Source organism: Rhododendron vialii, chromosome 8a (assembly GCF_030253575.1).
Source record: "Rhododendron vialii isolate Sample 1 chromosome 8a, ASM3025357v1".
Classification (NCBI taxonomy): Eukaryota; Viridiplantae; Streptophyta; class Magnoliopsida; order Ericales; family Ericaceae; genus Rhododendron; species Rhododendron vialii.
This window is the reverse complement of record NC_080564.1, coordinates 11138080-11149454: the sequence shown is the minus strand read 5'-3', so window position 1 is coordinate 11149454 and position 11375 is coordinate 11138080. Positions and strand designations below refer to the sequence as shown.

Below are 11375 nucleotides of genomic sequence, written 5' to 3'. Positions count from 1 at the left end.
TTGGATCAAACAAGAACAAATCGCAAAGACGAGAATAGATCGGGACAAGAGAAACAAAAAGGCTGCGGTGAGTGACGAGCAGTGAGGCGGCGGCGGCGAGCAGTGAGCGGTAGCAACAAGCAGCGAGTGGAGAGCGGAGAGCGACGATGCGGCGGCAAGCCACGAAAGAGTTGGCACCAATGGAGGACGGTTGGGGGTTTCGTTTGTGGAGAGATTGTGATCAATCCACCGAGATATATGGGAGCTTTGAATTAATGACGAGTTTTACAGGAACTGAACGATATCTTTTCTATTGGGGGACTTCAAGAATTAAGTTTCCATCCTAAAAATCGTTGCTATATATAGTAGATCCCGTAGTAAAGATAAATAGCGAGAATCTCGGGATTGAGAGGTGAAATTAACGTGGGATCAATTGACGGTTTAATTGCGGGGATTGCCGGAGTTATCTTTTCGTCCCTATTTTTGGTTATATATATATATATATATATAGCCCGGACGGAGGCTCTGGTGCGGACTTCTTTCCTCAGCCGTTGGATTGTGTTTTGAATGGTTGGGATCTGCGGATAGTTTGTTTGCGCGGAATAGATCCCTGACTGGATCCGGACACTATATCTTCTCGTTTAAGCCGTTGGATCTCATCCAACGGCTGTGGAACAGAGGAGCAACATGCAGGTAAAAAAGGGAATGGGTAGGGTAAAAATGGTTCACGGTCCACTCCGGGTTATAACAATCGGATCCAAACAAAACCCCCAATCCCACTGTACGCTTCATTTTTTCCATCAAACGGAGAGAGAGAGAGAGAGAGAGAGAGAGAGAGAGAGAGAGAGAGAGAGAGAGCAAGCAGGTCGAACGTAGACGAATCAAAGGAGCGGACGCTGAATTGAAGACGAATCAATCGAAGAATAAGAATTCTAAAAGGCCCTTTCCCATTCCTTTCTCGTTCAAACTCAAAAAACGAAATCAAAGGAGGATACAAACCATAAAATCGAACCAGAAACCCTAGACGAATCGAACAAGGTAACTCCTCCTCCTCCTCCTCTCTCTCTTTCTCGATCTGTCGATCTGTATTTTTTAATTTTGAGTTAGGGTTTTGTATTTCGTTCTTTAGGGTTTTTTTTTTTTTACTTCAAGTTAGGGTTTCGTTTTTTGAGAAAATTGGTATTTTAGAAGTAACTCATCTGTTGATCATTGGTATTTTAGAAGTAACTCATCAGTCGATCTGTAGTTTTTTTAATTCCGAGTTAGGGCTTTTTTTTTGAAAAAATGGTATTTTAGCAGTATGTTTACAAAGAAAATCCTAGTTTCGAGTTATGTTTTTTCGATTAGGGCACACGTTTGTGTGTGTGTGTGTGTGTTTGTTTGGGCTCGTTTTGAAGGTATCTTTCTCTGATTTGCACTAGGAAAATTGTCAAAGGTTTTTAATTTTGAGTTAGGGCTTCCAAATGCTGTCTCTATGGATTTCATTTACAGTTGGTAAGAAAGTTTGCTTGGATCATGATGTGGATTATGTTATGATCCAAGTTCATTTGTCAACTGCTGTTTGGTAGCCCTGGAACTCCTCTTCTTTTCTTTGATTTCAGGGTTATCTTATTACTTATATCTTGTTGCTGCCTTCTATTTTGGAAGCTGTTAGTGAAGTTGTTTATACTTTCTACAATAGAATTTGGAACACATGGGTGTATTAAGAACTTATTGGTCTATGTTATGAAGCTATTAAGTTTTCTGCATTATGTGTTTGAATTGTAACTTTGAATTATCTTGGTGTTAAGGTCGAATCGGCCAAAAAAAGGGATTCGAAGAGGCTTGAGGGGTTGAGAAAGTCCATGTTTTCTTCGCCGGTGATGACAGCTGATCGTAAAGAGAATCTGAGGTATTTGCTGAGAAGCGTGACCAAGGAGAACAAAAAGCCTACTCTACTTATAGGAAGTTGAAAGTTTGTGGCAAATCACTCAAATATTTGCTCGTAGGAAGTTTTTAGAAATCAGAGATCCTAAGTTTGCTTGGAAGCCACCAGAGGATGAATGGCATAGACATGTTTTTTGTAGTGATCATAACTGATTTCTGAATGAATGGAATGAAAATTTGTTATGAACATTGAGAATTTGAGTAGTTATGGTGGTGGTTGTGCTTCTTGAAGTGTTATAGGAAATCTGCATTTATTTCGTGTTAAAAGAGATTGTTATTCTGCAATTTACATGTTGCTGCTTTTCACAAATCTGTCTCAAAGTGGGTTCTAGCATTTTCAACTTCTTGTACCATGCATTACCAATTAAAAATGGACCCACAAGTTGTTGAGGACCCAGGAGTTAAAAATGGAGGTAGCAAAAAACGAAATGAAAACAAGGAAGAAGAGATTTTCATTCCCACTTCTTGTTCAAATATGGGGCAAAAAATCACAAGCGCCAACTGGTTTGATTTGGAAAATTACAAAGCTTCTCACAAGCCTCAAAATTATAAGTGTAACCAAATCCTAAAATTGCTAAACCTGTGAAATTTGGGAACTTAACCAAAACAGATTTTCATTCCCATTCCCCACGCCGCAAAAAAGAAACAAAATTCCCCTATTTTCCTGATCAAGTATCAAGTCTCCAAACTTAGATGTAAACCACAAAAACATCATTCCCATTCACAAGAGCCAAATATGGGGCAAAAACTCACAAGAGCCAACTAGTTTGATTTGGCAAATTACAGAGCTTCAATTTCACAAGCCTCAGAATTATAAAAGTGCAACCGAATCCTAAATTGCTGAACCTGTGACATTTGGGAACTTAATCGAAACATATTTTCATTCCCATTGCCCACGTCACAGAAAAGAAACACAAGAGTACTTTTAAGTATATAGTTCTAAGTTGAAGCTCTAGTCCAGTACGTGTTGCCATCCACAATGCATATTCTTCCAGCTAACTTGCCAACCTGCACAAGAACTCCATAAGTTAATAAGATGTGTTGCTCCACAAAGAACTAGATATCTGGTAGTAAATTGAACCAGAGAGAGAGACCACAATGTCACAAATGAACCAGAGATTAGAAAACTAAATATGGCATACAAAATATCACAAACGAAAACGGTTTATACACCACATCGTTTTTATGGGATTTTGAATCAATTGGCATACTTGAAGCTGCCCAAACGGTGCATACATCCACAACAAGTGCAAAACTGGTGCAAAACAGTCACAACTACTTAAGTTCAGAGAGTTCAAACACATGATGCAGAAAACTTAATAGCTTCATATCGTAGACCAATAAGTTCAGAATACACCCATGTGTTCCAAATTCTACTGCAGAAAGTATAAACAACTGCACTAAACCAATATTTCCAAAAACTCCAAGAGTTCCAAAAAAACAGACCACATCACAAGTGCTATTACGGAAACAGACCACAAGTGGTATTCCAAAAACATATATGAAGCAAAAACAGAATAGTTACTTCTAAAATATAGATCGATAAGTGGTATCACAATTGGTTTTTTTTTCTCTTTCAAAAAAAGCCCTAACTCGAAGTTAAAAAAACTACAGATCGACACATGAGCTACTTCTAAAATACCAATTTTCTCAAAAAATGAAACCCTAACTCGAAGTTAAAAAAAAAAACCCTAAAGAACGAAATAAAAAACCCTAACTCGAAATTAAAAAATACAGATCGACAAATCGAGAAAGAGAGAGAGGAGGAGGAGTTACCTTGTTCAATTCGTTTAGGGTTTCTGGTTCGATTTCATGGTTTGTATCCTCCTTCTTCAATTTCATTTTTTGAGTTTGAACGGGAAAGGAATGGGAAAGGGCCTTTCAGAGTTCTTATTCTTCAATTGATTAGTCTTCGATTCAGCGTTCGCTCCTTCGATTCATCTACGTTCGACCTGCTCTCTCTCTCTCTCTCTCTCTCTCTCTCTCTCTCTCTCTCTCTCTCTCTCTCTCTCTCTCTCTCTCTCCGTTTGATGGAAAAAATGAAGCGTACAGTGGGATTGAGGGTTTTGTTTGGATCCAGTTGTTATAACCTGGAGTGACCCGCGAACCATTTTTACCCGACCCACTCCCTTTTTTACCCGCGTGTTGCTCTTCTGTTTCACAGCCGTTGGATGAGATCCAACGGCTTAAATGAGAAGTCCGCATTTTGCAAAAATTAGGACATCCCTACCAAATGGGAATTGTATATATATCGGGGCGGTTCCGAGGACCCTTAAAAAAACCTCTCCAAGTTCCCGATCGAATTTTGATGATCCAGGCCGCTTAATGTAATCAGAACATGATTTTAAGTGTACTCGTGAGAAATCAGCAAAAAAAATTACCAGGAAGAGCTTCATCCGAACAATTTTTTATTGAACTTTATTGAATGGTTTAATAAAAAACTACTCAAATCAAGCCCTTCCCGGTTATTTTTTTTTGCCAATTTCTCGCAAACACCCTTAAAAATCACGTTCTGAACACATTGAGCGGCTCGGATCATCAAAATTTGATCGGGAACAACAAGATTAAGATTTGGAGGATTTTTTTAGAGATTTTTTTAATGGTCTCCGGAACCTGAGGACACTATTGGTATTATGAAAAGATAAGGATGGAAACCTACGTGCCAAAAAAGGACCGGATGAAAATTTACGGAGAGTGACTTCTGAGGATATGATTCTTTAAGTCTTCCATACAAGAAATAAGTCCATTATAGGATAAAAACAAAAACAAAAAAAAAGAAATGAAAAGCCCTCTAAGGGAAAAATACTCATACATAGGTGGGAAGACTCGAGCTTCTGATCTCCTAATGCGATGCAAGAGTTCTGGCTAACTGAGTTAATTCCAGTTGGTTGATTTTAAGTATTTCAGTGAAGTGTAATTTAGTAGATGTGCCACCTAACCCAATAATAAGCTGTTCAGATCATCAAAATTTGATCGGGAACTATGAGATTAAGATTTGGAGGTTTTTTTAAGGGTTCTCAGAACCATTCTGTATATATATATATATATATATATATATATATATATATATATATATATATATATATATATATATATATATATATATATATATATATATATATATATATATACACACACACAGCCAGTCTCAAATGAGGGAGTCTTTATTTTAGTTAAAATGCGGACCTCCTCATTTCTCCCATTTTCCGATCGAATTTCGATGATCCGAGCCGCTCAATGTGTTCAGAACGTGATTTTAAGGGCACCCGCGAAAAATTGGCAAAAAAAATGACTGGGAAGGGCTTTATCCGAGCAGTTTTTGTTTGAACCGTTCGATAAAAAACAAACAAAAACTGCTCGGATGAAGCCCTTTCCGGTCATTTTTTTTGTTGATTTATAGCGGGTACCCTTAAAATCACGTTCTGAACACATTGAGCGGCTCAGATCATCGAAATTCAATCGAAAAAGGGAGGTCCGCATTTTATTAAAATGAGGTGGTCCTTACGGGAAACGGACTATATATATAGTATCTGAGGACACAATTGGTATTATGAAAAAATAAGGATAGAAACATACGTGCCAAAAAAGGGCCGGATGAAAATTTACGGAGAGTGACTTCTGAGGATGATTATTTAAGTCTCTCATACAAGAAATAAGCCCATTATAGAATAGAAACAAATCTCCCATACAAGAAATAAGCTATTATAGGATAGAAAGAAAGAAAGAAATGATAAGCCCTCTAAGGGAAAAACACTCACACACAGGTGAAAAGACTCGAGGTTTTGATCTCCTAATGAGATGCAAGAGTTTTGGCTAACTGAGCTAGCTCCAGTTTGTTGATTTGAAGTACTTCAATGAAGTATAATTTTAAGTACTTCAATGAAGTATAATTTAGTAGATGTGCCACGGCACCCAGTAACGAGATACACTAGTTACCAAACTTTAATCGCTCACAAAACGGCGACGTTGCAAGCATCAATTTCCTTATTTTAAGTTCTATCAATGAAGATTGATACAGTACATGAAATTTTTTCATAAAACTATACGTGAAAGGCAGATAAAGACAATGTGAATCTAAATAGTTCATCTGCCTTCCATGTGGAGTTTCATGAAAATCTGAACAGTTCGTCTGCCTTTCATGTACAATTTTATGGAAAATTTTCACGTATATAGTAACATTTTCTTCGTCCCTCGATTCTCTCCCGATGTGGTCAAACACTAGTCTAAATGCGTCAATCCTTTTCTAAAGATGGAATCATCGTTACTGTAAATCTTTGAAAAGGTAACTCTTCGCATCTTTCTAACCCCACTAATCCCGTGGCCTAACAGTTCACCCCACCATAAAAGAAAGAAAGTCCCTCCTCATTACGTTTCAAGTCCCCCAGTCTACATCCCATCTAGAGAGAGAGAGAGAGAGAGAGAGATGGAACCACCGGCGGCACAGTCGATGAGTTACCAAGAAGATGAACAGGACAGAATCACTGACCAATGGTAATTTCTCATTTGGGTTCAGATTTTTTTCGGTCCAAGTTTTGGAATGGACGGAACAATCTAAATGTGGACCATATATTGGTGTGTAATCGATGGTTCCGATTTGCTCAAAAAGCCTCACCGGTAAGAGTCTCTGAGCAAACGATCTAGATTTGAACCGTCCCATCCCATCCAAATTATGAACCGAAGAGGATCCAATACCTTTTTCATTACTGGATTTATTTGGATATTATATGTAGTGTTTATTAAGAATTCGATTAGTACTTTTTTCAAACAAAAAACTGGGTTTCATGTATTTGCATTCAACTCACTCTTGGATTCTGTGATTGATTTGCTCAGTGGGTTTTATTTTTTTGGCAGTTGCTCTTGCTGCTTTGACTGCTCAGACAGCTGCTTTGAGTACTTCTGCTGTTGAAATTGGAAACTTCTGGTTTTAGTTTCTCTGAAATTTTAGTATCAATTTTGTGGGTTGTTCTGTCTGTCAGTGATGGAAGCCATCAGCTTAGAAACCAAGCTAGATCTATCAAGTATCGACCATGTCTCTTGTTAACCAAACTTCAAATTGAGCCCATGAGAAAGTTTTACTCTCATCTTTTTCCTCTCTTTTTTTTTTTCTTCTCAATTTTTGCGATTGTTTATCACTTGCTGTATATTGTTTTGCTTTAGTATTTAATCTGCACATATAATTTGTTTTGCTTTTCTTGAAAATTGATGATTTGTAACCAACCAGAGCAAGGGAATATCTCTGAACTCTAAACAACAGTAGACAACCAAAACAGGAAGCTGCAAAAGAAAAAGAAAATAACCCTAAAACACAAATAAAAGACACGGCTAAGAAACTACCGAGGGTTAGTCTGGTTAGTTGGTGGGTTTGCTCTCCAAACAATTCACCTGGTTTGATTTTTGGGATAGGTCACTAGAAATTAATTTTGAATTCTCTAGTCTCGGCGTGAATGGTTTGCTTTTGATCGTATCGCAAAGGAGATTAGTTGAAATTTGTGTAAGCTGGCCCGGGACAGTCGAGCCAAACAATATGGATTCAAAGAGAGCCCACAAAGGACCTAAACTGAACTTGTCAGGGATTGGAGACGACCAATTTCTAAGGTGATTGTATTTTCATTTCGAAACCAAACAACAGCTCAATCTCCTCAAAGTTAGATGCCAAACAGCTGAACTGCCAATTCATGAAATTTTAGTTTTAAGTAGCAGCTGCTCCTTATTCCTTGTTGAGCCAGAGCTAATCAGAAAGGTTTTTCCCTACAGTGTTACCTCATATTTTTTTATGTGATCGGTGATGTTACCCTGTTTATAGTTGAAAACCAGCTTAGCTTCTCTTGCAAATCTAAATACCAGAAACAACAAAGCAGTTGGAAAAGAGACAACGACCAAATAGGATCATGAAAAAGAGGGGCGAAACATCTCAAACAATTTCAAAGAGGCTAAAGATTTTATTCTAAAACATCAAAGCAACAATGACAAGAGATTCACAATAAAGTGACAAAGCTATGAGACAATACAATAAAAGTTTTAAGAATTCAAAGATTTGATTCTAGCTTATGGTACCGAACAATCAAAGTGTAAAGAGAGAGAGAGAGAGATGTTAGACAATACCACGCGCAGCAGTGGTTTGGTGATCTCTTTATCAGAGAATAGAGCCCTAGCATAAATACGGTCGGCCCTGGGCATAGGCCAGCGAGCCCGCCGCCTATGGTCCCCACTTATGTGCATCCCTTTGGTTCAGGGGTAGGAAGTCTCCACTGGTACTCTTCGGTCAGCAATTCAAACCTTCCTGGGTATGTTTTTTACTCCAAGATAGATTCTATTTGCAACCATTTTAGGTTATAAAAATGCTACTGCTGATTTTCGAACTCAAAACCTAAGGGTTCCGTTTAAACACATGATTCAATCGGGAACGACGCGGTGCACTCTGCTTGGGGCTTGTTTCCAGGAAGCCGGCTTCTTCGAAGTGGAATCCCGCGAGGCAAGTCTCCTCTATGTCTGGCTGGATTTGGAACACGGGGTCACTGCTCACTGGAGTGGGACGGGTAATAGCATCACCGGTCTGCTTGTTCAGTCGCTCCATTTCTTCTATCCTTCTTAAAAATTCACTCATCTTAGGCCGTTTCGCTGGCGTCACATCTGTGCACTGAAGTGCCATTTCCACAAGTCTCAACATATCATTGCGGTCCTCTCTAGCTGACAGTATTTCCACATCCAACACATCAGTTAAACAGTCACTGTTAACAGCTGATCTAACCCAATCAGAAAGATCATCAAACATTCCCCCGCTTCCCCTTGACATCTCATCCGGGTTCTTCCCAGTTATGATCTCCAGAAGAATAATCCCGAAGCAGTAGACATCGGCCTTGTATGTCAAATTCTTCCCTTGAGAGAATTCAGGTGTTTTTCCAACAGCCAGATTTTCGAATGATTTTCGAGGTGTAAGGATGGGTAAGAGGCCGAAGTCTGTGAGCTTCGAGTGGAGTTTTAGCCCATCGCACTGTATAAGTACGTTTGATGATTTGAGATTTGCATGAGGCACTCCGTGATAAGGCAGGGACTGATGTATGAAAGCGAGACCCTCTGCTATTTCTTTGATAATGGATAGTCTTGCAGTCCAGTTCAAAGGTACTCTACCAACTCCTCTGTTATCTATCACCGATGAACATCGATCTGATTAATTATACGAACAAAAAACATACACAAAATAGCAATTTGGAATATTTTAGCAGATTTGAGGCTTAAATAATTTCCTACTGAGAACCTCATCACAGGACCCTTATTTCAAGAAGGCAATGGCACATGATTCTTGAAGAAAATAAGTAACATTTTGCGGAATATATCAGTCAGTTCATTTACTAGGATTGTATCGCATCGTTAAACTCTTTGTTTTGTGATCAAATCCTATTACTAGTACCCATGTGAAGTAGAGTATTTATATAATGACTTCAATCTAAAAGGACTCACCATGTAAAAGCTCGAACAAACTGCCGTGGGGGATGAACTCATAAATGACCAGCTTCTCCTCCTCATAATAGAAAGAAATGATCTCTACTAGGTTTTCATGCCTCATACTTCCTAGCTGCTGCATCTGCTGAACAAAATCCTTATTGCTCCATGCACTCGTCTCTTTGAGTCTCTTCACGACCACAGCAGAACCTGATTCTAGCGTTGCCCTGTACGTAGTGCCTAGTTTTCCCTTTCCCATTACTTTAGCTGATGCCCTGAGTAAATCATCGGAGTCAAAGACCGGTCTTCTCTTGTCAAAAAATTCCAGTTTCACCATCCTTTCAGGATCATCTGCATTCTCTGACCGATACCTTTTCTTTTCTTCTATCCCAGCGTATCCCTTTCCTGCCGAAAGAAGAATGAGATATAAAAACTACTGCCTATTAACAGAATTACAATGGGGCTTGGTGATTGTAAATCGTATACCTGACTGATCCCCTTTTGCATCTTTTCCGCGGACTTTCCTGTAATAGCAGAGGAAGACAAGCATAACTAAGAAAGCAACAAGTCCAGCAGCGCAAGCTGCAATTAAAACAAATCTCCATATTCCGCGTGTTCCCTTTGTTTTGCCGTTGGCTGCCGGAGAACGATGATGTGGTGGTGGTACTGAGCAGGGAATTCCTAATGGTTTCCCACACAAGGCGGAATTGTGATCGTACGAGCTTTTCGGAAATCTATCGAGTACTTGGTTTGATGGGATGCGACCCGCCAAACGATTATGGGAGACGTTCAATGTGGTTAACGTCGGCTGATCAAAGGGAGGGATTGATCCGGTCAGAGAATTGTGTTGAAGCTCTAACTTTGTTAGCCTCGGCAAGTCAGTGTACTCGGATGGGATGGAACCCGAAAAGCTGTTTCGGGAGAGGAACACCTGTTCGAGGTATAGGAGATTCTTGAGGCTGGGAAGCCGGCCGCGGATGGAATTGTTTCTGAAGCTGAGTTTTCGAAGGAAAGCCATGTTACCGAGGAATGGCGTTTGTGGGAGGGAACCAGTGAGCTGATTCCCTTCAAGGACGAGGTGAACAACGTGCCCATTCCTGCAGCCGATCCCGGCCCATCGGCTGCCGTTCTTGTGGCACGGCGGCCCTGTCCAATTCCCATGCAGGTTGGACGTTGAGTTGATGAAATCTCTCAGCTGAAGCAGACCGTCTCGTTCCTCGGGGAAGTAGTCGTCAGCTTGGCCAATCGACATGACGACGCCGATTCTTCCCAACAATGGGACGGTGTAGTACATGAAAATTAGCGCGTTCTTTAGAGCCGAATACCCCATCGGTGGCTCGATAGAAATGTTCCGTTTCCTTCAGGATTAATCCAGCGGATGGAAGTCGGATTCTAAACATTTTAAAGATGTGAAAGCGGAGTGAACGAAGTGAAGCCGATTAGTCACACCACAAAAATGTTAAGTGACCCACAAAGTATGCCAATGATCGATTAGTCAATATTTGAAGTGTATTTTATAAGTTACCTGCCAAGAAGGACGAGGGCGATGGGGTTGGAGTAGAATGTTGTGCAAATTCTTTCGGGAATTCTTGTGTAGGTGAGCCGCTGGGACTACTTTAGATTGCGTTTTACAGCAGACAAGATGTTCCGATAGTTCTTTTTTTTTTATTAATCAGTAAAGTAGGGTGTTCCGGACCAGCTTGCTCGCACCTCGAACTAATCCCTACAGTCTCTTTCACAGCCGTTTCTCACACTTACACGTGGAGGTGAGATAGTCTTAAGAGTTGTTGGCAAGAAAAGTCGAACCTGAAACCTTAAGAAGGAGCAAACACTTAAGTCTCGGGTCAAGACCGTTTGGCCAACCCCTTGGGATTGTTCCGATAGTTTTGGTTGCTCCGTTTCTCTTCTTTCTTTTGTTATTACCATTGTTAGTGTCGACCAGCTTCCTGCCGAGCGGGTGTAGAGCGGTCGATCCCGCCATTCATCTCGGCACAGATGGCTCGGCTCGAAGCCAAGTGAATACAAATCGA

At 40.0% G+C, this 11375-nt stretch overlaps 1 protein-coding gene and 1 long non-coding RNA gene across 2 annotated transcripts; one reads left to right on the top strand and one right to left on the bottom strand.

The window, feature by feature from the left end:
• Positions 1–6162: 6162 nt before the first annotated feature.
• On the top strand, positions 6163–6986 carry LOC131336593 (uncharacterized). Its single transcript, XR_009202885.1, has 2 exons — positions 6163–6396; positions 6757–6986. It is a non-coding gene; the product is annotated as an uncharacterized LOC131336593 (long non-coding RNA).
• Positions 6987–7814: 828 nt separating this feature from the next.
• LOC131336582 (probable leucine-rich repeat receptor-like protein kinase At1g68400) lies at positions 7815–10743 on the bottom strand. Its single transcript, XM_058372472.1, has 3 exons — positions 9832–10743; positions 9364–9750; positions 7815–9048 (listed from the first exon to the last, which is right to left on the bottom strand). Exons 1-3 carry the CDS (start codon positions 10673–10675, stop codon positions 8273–8275), a joined length of 2007 nt encoding a protein of 668 aa, XP_058228455.1. The 5' UTR covers positions 10676–10743; the 3' UTR covers positions 7815–8272.
• Between the last annotated feature and the right edge of the window lie 632 nt (positions 10744–11375).

What these genes read in the sequence shown, in the direction of transcription:
- LOC131336582 (XM_058372472.1), bottom strand. Translation starts at nt 10,675, where the DNA reads ATGGGGTATTCGGCTCTAAAGAACGCGCTAATTTTCATGTACTACACC. An exon ending in TGCAAAAGGGGATCAGTCAG is followed by an intron (nt 9,751 to 9,831) that starts GTATACGATTTA and finishes TTCTTTCGGCAG; the next exon opens with GAAAGGGATACGCTGGGATA. An exon ending in TTTGTTCGAGCTTTTACATG is followed by an intron (nt 9,049 to 9,363) that starts GTGAGTCCTTTT and finishes CATCGGTGATAG; the next exon opens with ATAACAGAGGAGTTGGTAGA.